The sequence below is a fragment of the Panicum virgatum genome, chromosome 2N, assembly GCF_016808335.1.
Source record: "Panicum virgatum strain AP13 chromosome 2N, P.virgatum_v5, whole genome shotgun sequence".
Lineage (NCBI taxonomy): Eukaryota > Viridiplantae > Streptophyta > Magnoliopsida > Poales > Poaceae > Panicum > Panicum virgatum.
In genome coordinates, this window is record NC_053146.1 from 52920756 (window position 1) to 52927359 (window position 6604).

Genomic DNA, 6604 nt, shown 5'->3' on the forward strand with positions numbered 1-6604 from the left:
ATTTTGGAAGTTATTTTAGACACTCTTGGAGGTGCTCTTAGTAGATCTTATAACAGCTTCCCAAGCAAAGGCGGTTATCCGGTCAACTTTACTAACCCACAAACGTACAACCAATCATTGGGCGTGTTTGGATTCAAAGACTAGGGCTATTTTTATTCTAAAATAATCTAAAATCTCCAAATATGAGGATTAGTTTTTGGCTATTTGCAAATAGTCTATCTCAAAAAACTATCCCACCTAAATGGTGATTATTTGGGCTATTTCAGGTGGAGTTCACCATATCAAGAGAGGTAATAGGATTCCAATAATCGAGAAAAAGTGTTTCAAAGTCTAAATAGCCCTTGAATCCAAACATATCAAGAGCTATTTTATTAGATGGCTATTTGCTTGAACTAATTAGCTCTACCTCAAATAGCTCTATCTCTTGTATCCAAACACGGTCATCATCAACAAGTGGGCAGATCAGATGATCCTAAAAAAAAATGAGCATGGCTTTATCGCTCCCCTTCCCGGTTCCTATCCGCGCGCGCCACCTTCCTCGGCGGCAGCTCGTGGACCATGACCGCCCGGCCACCGTGACCGCCGTAGATCAGACAGACAGACAGACACGGGCGAGCTCCGCCAAAATCCACCGCTGCCTTCCGCGGTTCCGCCCTTCCCCACCCAAATTCTCGCGGCCCCTCTCACCAGCCCCGGGCAAAATCCTCGCGCCGCGCCGCTTCACACCGCAACGGCAACAGCCTCGCGCCCACGCGCGGCACCCACCCCACCCCCCGTCCGTTCCCCACCGCGAGAGCCCCCCCCCCCCCCCCCAAAACTCGGGTCGCGCGCGGCGAGCTCACGCGCCGCGCGGCGAGCCGAACGGAAAGGTACGGAGGTAGGCGGCTGGCCTCGCGCGGCCGCTGGGTTGCCCCTCCCCTCCCCTCCCCGCTCTTCCCGGCCGGGGCCCATTTCTACGGCTCCGTCCTCCCCGTCCCCGCACACCCACCACCCCGAAAACCGAACACCCCCGTGACCCCGTCCCCCGCTCCCTCCCAACGCTGTGCGCCGAACGCATTCCCAGGTCAAACCGAAACCGAGCGCATGGAGGCCGCGGCGGCGACCGCGCTCCCGTTCGCGGCGGCGGCCGCCGTCTCCCCGCGGGGCGGGTGTACGGCGATGGTGGCGGCAGGGCGCGCCGCGCGGCCCCGGCCGAGGCAGGGGCGGTGGCGGGGCGCGTCCGTGGTGGCGAAGATGGAGGGCGGGCAGGGGAAGGGGGTGCCCACCACGAACTACGTGGTGCCGCTCGACAAGGCCACCGGGATGACGCGCCCGCTCGTGGAGATCCTGCGGGACCTCAACAAGCGCGTCCCCGACAAGATCATCGACCCCGAGACCAACGCCGTCCACTGGTGAGTTGCTAGTGGGATGCTGTGCTCCTCCGCGGGGCGGCCCCGTGCCCCGTCTGTTGATTGTTCGCTTTGATTTCGCTGCTCGTTTTAGAGGAGAAAGAAATAAGAATGCGCGATCCGTTGCTCTCTGGGAGGATTTTAACAATTCAGGGCTCGTTTAGTTGTGCCCGTAAATTTTTTGAAATGGAATCTTTACACATTTGAAGTATTAAACATAAACTAATTACAAAACTAATTATAAAATTTGTCTGTAAACTACGAGACGAATCTAATGAGTCTAATTAATCTATCATTAGAGCATATATACTGTAGCAATTTAGTGTCTAATCATAGTCTAATTAGACTCATTAGATTCGTCTCGTAATTTACAAGCAAACTATATAATTCGTTTTTTATTTTATCTAGATTTAATAATTCATGCATGTAATATTCTCTTTCGATGTGATAGATTTGGAATTTTGAATTTTACAACTAAACAAGCGCTCAATACGCAAAGCATCTCTGCAAATTTGTAGCTGTTTAGCCTGTACTCCCTCCGTCTCTAAATAACTGTTGCTTTCGCTTCTTGAAAAATAACTTTAATTAATTTTATATAAAAATATTAATATTTATGATACATAATTAATATTATTAGATAGATCTTTTAATCTAGTTTTTTAACAAATTTATTTGGAGATACAAATATTGCATGTTTTTTCTACAAATCGACTGAAATTTGTAGCACGCTTACTAACGGCGACACTTTTAAAAAGAGACAGAGGGAGTAGGCTGGAATTGATGTGATCGGACCTCGCTAAAATGCCGCTGACCCAACACGATTGATGTGATGGAACAGCTTTGTATTGAAGGGACACGGTGCAATGTCACGGGTTTCCAACTGTGGCATTAATTCGATCGGTTAGCCTCCTCATCAGTTACGAGGGGTGTTCTTTCTTGCTACTTCCTTCTAAGGGCACATTTGATCATGTTGATGGTGTTGATTTCTGCTGTTTTGTTGATACGTTCAATATCCATTCGAATTGTTTATCAGATGTTACTTGAGTAAGAGTAACTTGTTCTTCCGATAAGTTTTTTCTCCAGAAAACATGTACAGAATCATTATCAATACTGTTCGAAATCAGATGTTGATTGTGTTCTGAATTTCGAACAAGCTGGGGCGCCTGTTCTGTTATTTTAAAAGGGAGGTAGTTATGACCTTGGAATGTGTAAAATGGATCGAGCTATATGGTTCCATTTTGGCATGTACTATGTCATGTGTTGTCACATTCATTCTAAGTAGCACGGATACCATCGGTATCGGAAGGATACGGATACGCGGATACGGCAATTTTCTAAAAAACCCGATACGCGGATATGTTTCACTATTTTTTAAATAAATAAATAATGGCACATATTAAATTTGTGAAAGTAGTAAATTAACTTGCAATAGCAATTACCAGCCAAAACAAGTGCTTGAGGAAACAGGCCCCCTCTTGTTCCTCTTGTTGGTGTCAGCAGTATTGCTTGAGGAAGGAGCAGTAGGCAAAGAAACAGTTTTTGTCTTGGATCTTTCCACCAGATCCTTGCACCTTTCAATTTCCTTCCTCATGTCACTAAGCATTTCATATGTAACATTAGGACATTTACCTATTCCCTGTCTTCCCTTCTGAAGCAAATGAGCTTCAACTCTAGTGTAACTACTCAGTTTTTGCATTGGACAGTACTTGCAGCGCCATAAAGCATTTCCTCCACCAGTTTTAGGCTTCTCCAGAATGGTGACATGATCCCAAAGTGGAGCCTTGATGTCTGTTGTGTGTGTGGCTTCAGATCCTATGCTAGCACCAGCACTTGCACTGCCACTACCTACACTACTCATATTTGGAGACGCCATCTACTGCATACAAGCAATCAAGCAACAGGAAATCACTAACTGCACGTTTGCACTGCAGAAATAGAATAGATCGAGAATGAGGATAGGAAGACGAAGTGGGGAGCAAAGAAATCAAGCAACAAGCAGCCACGAACCGAAGAACAAGAGGAGATCGAGAAGGGGGAAGGGGATTAACTCACGGGAGTTCGCCGCATCGCAGGGGCCTGGATCCGTGTCGTTGGCGACAGGCAAGCAGAGGCGGAGGCGTGGAGGCTCGTCGCCGGCGAACGGGCGAGCGGGGTCGCCGGCGAGCAGTCGCGGGGGCTCGTCATGGACTTGCCGTCGCAGGGGATCGTTGGCGTTGCAGCCGGTCGAGCGCGCGGTCGCAGTCGCGGGGGCTCGTCGCCGGCGAGGGCGGAGGCTGGTCGTCGGCGGCGGTGGGCGGTGGACACGGGCGCTGCGTGGGGAAGTCTCGCCCAGTCGCAAGGCGGCGGCGGCTGCGTCTGCGTGAGGCGTACTGCGCGTGGGAGGGAGGGGTCGGGAGTAGGGCAACGCAGAAGGTTGGGCCGGGCCGTATCGATGGCAAGGATACGTATCCCTTCCTTAGTTTCCGGCCCATTTAAATTGGGATACGCGGACACGTCATGGATACGTATCCGGCGCGTATCCAGTGCGTATCCGTATCGGATACGTCTCCGACACGGGATACGCGCCTACCCTGGCGTATCCGTGTTTCTGAGGTCACATCAATAAACTTTTTGGTGTAGTCTTAAAAAACATGTCTTCATGGTATCAAATTTTATGCATAATGATAAGTTAACTGATTTTGTGGCATGTTTTAGAGTTGACTTGCTATCTTAAACTTATCAAATTATTTTTTCTCTCACTTTGATTAAAGAAATTTTTAATATGGTGCCATATAACGATATATGTCTAATAATTCTGCCAAAAACAGAAATTCAGTTTGATGTAAACTACCTTTGTTGGTGCAAAAGTAATTTGTGGTTGAAGTGGGTAGAGTGTCAATAGTGTTGGTATGTGCCTTGCAGTTCTGCCTATCCATCTTGGTCTTGATCAATTATGTCTAGCCATCGATCTATTGAGCCAATAAAATAAAATGAAATATGATTTTACTTTGTTTCATTTTCATAATGCAGGGATAAAGTGTTGGTACTATGTAGACTAGATCCCCATTCTCTATGCTGGCCATGCACAGGATTACATCGTAGTGTTTCTTCTATCATGAGTGTGCATTTTCTGGATGAACAAAATTACGTTGATTATCAACACTGCCTCTATTCTCTTGATAAGCAAGGCTTTAGGCATAGTACATCATTGGTTAAGATGACAATGTACTATTCAAAAATAAATTAACACCTGACACTACTTGTACTAAATATTAACATAAGCAAGACTTCTCTGTTTACATGCAAGGAGCTTTTTACTTATTTTAAGGGTCTGACAGAGAAATATATGTGATTTCTATCTCTTTAAGTAATATTTGGGAAAAATTCCTCACATAACCCTAAATCCCTTATATGCCACTAATATTTGCTATGAACTGGTAGGCAAAAACATGCTGAACTCAATGATACTGATATTATTTGCCTTTTGTTGTGTAGGTATCATGCCAACAGAATGCTTAGCTTTTATGCACCAGGTGAGTTTTCTTGAGGATCTGAAACTGTTTTATGCTTTGTTTTTCAGTGAACAGTTTTTTTAGGAGAAAAAAAAACAATGTCCCCTGCTGGATGCTGGCTTAACAGTAGTTTTCTGGTGCTCCCATAGGGTTACTTTTCTTCTTCAAGCCTGCATTTTGGATGCATGTTCTTGTTAGTATGCTAAAAAATTTCGTTTTCAACTATCGAAGGCACAAACAACCGGTTTATACCATGCCACACCTGTTTCAGACAACTTGAAGACAGCTTGCTTCACTTCGCTGACATTGCAGACATGAAATGCTTTACCTACTAAGTCATTGTTTCTCAGAACTACTCTAAAAGGAAGGTGCTAAGATGTTTTATACATGTTTCTGTTGGAAATCTGAGCTGTTATAACAGGAGGTAGTCAAATAAAAAAAAATATCTGCGATCTGAAATAATTGTACATTTATTTAACTAGGTGGTAGTTTCTTACATAAAGCACCGCTCTGGGTTCGGAGAAATCACTGATGATTCATATCTTCAGGTTGGTGTGGAGAAGTTCGTGATGTTATTTATTCTGAGAATGGAACTGTAACCGTGGTCTATCGAGTGATACTGAAAGGAACTGATGGAGAGGTATCCTTTCTCACCTTTTCTCTATGGAAGTACTTGTTTGTTCTGCACAAATCATCCTTCATTGTGGTGTTGTCATACTGTTGAAAACTAAAAGTGGCTTTTTCTTGGAACTATACAGTTCATACCAACTGCATCACCCTTTGTTTCTTTTAAGGCTAACTAGGATACGTAGAACAACCATCTTTATCAGCTAGTGCACTCATAGTTATATCTCTGGGGGTGTAGGCATACAGAGATGCCACAGGCACAGCACAGGTCCATGAGGGCCGCAGGGAAGATGCTGTTGCAGCCGCTGAGGAAGAAGCATTCTGCAAAGCCTGCGCACGGTTCGGTTTTGGACTGTACCTGTATCACCAGGATGATATGCATCACGAGGATCACTTCCACTGAGGCTCATTACGCTACCGGAGCTGCTCCGCCAAATGCTTAGGATAAGCCCCTGGAGAACTTCATATCCAGAGAAATTTTTGTTCTTTGTGTAGTATCGTATTCGTACCACAAGCGAATAGGCGTGCTTCCACTTGAATGTGAATGTAGATACTTGTGGTACTAGGCGTGCTTCCACCTGAATGTGAATGTAGATGTGAAGAAAGCCTGTAACTTGTTTCTGTTCCTGCCTTTGTTGTTAAGAGAGTCGATGGCATCCTGCAAGAACCTGTCCAGATAGGAAACCATTATGGAAATTCTGCTGTTACTTGATTGTTGTACTGCTCCATCTCATGCAGCGTAGGTTAAGTACATGAGACGTCATATTATTTGAGCAAATACGTAGTTTTGTAATTCAGATATCTGCTTGTATTTATTAGATACAGTACAAATGAATTATGAACGTTTGGACATGTCCGCAAACTCATTTTTGTTGGACAAGGGCAGGAGCTCTTTGTTGCCATGTACTGCCTATGCGAGCATTTTTGGGTTATTTCAATATGGTTTAGTCCTCTTGGGAGGCACATTGTTGTACTTAACCTTCTTTTCATTTTTATTTTTTCAATGAAAAAGAGAAATAAATAAGTTTTCTTGAGAGTTTAGGCAACAAAAGTTACGTGAGAGCAAGAAAGAGCACTAAGATCATTCTTTAGTTTCAG

The 6604-nt window shown here is 45.0% G+C and overlaps 1 protein-coding gene across 1 annotated transcript; it reads left to right on the forward strand.

Annotated features, from left to right (window-relative positions):
- Positions 1-820: 820 nt before the first annotated feature.
- LOC120661210 (DNA repair RAD52-like protein 2, chloroplastic) lies at positions 821-6372 on the forward strand. The gene is made up of 4 exons (XM_039939952.1): positions 821-1391; positions 4863-4900; positions 5428-5519; positions 5745-6372. Exons 1-4 carry the CDS (start codon positions 1084-1086, stop codon positions 5907-5909), a joined length of 603 nt encoding a protein of 200 aa, XP_039795886.1. The 5' UTR covers positions 821-1083; the 3' UTR covers positions 5910-6372.
- The last annotated feature ends 232 nt before the right edge of the window (positions 6373-6604 follow it).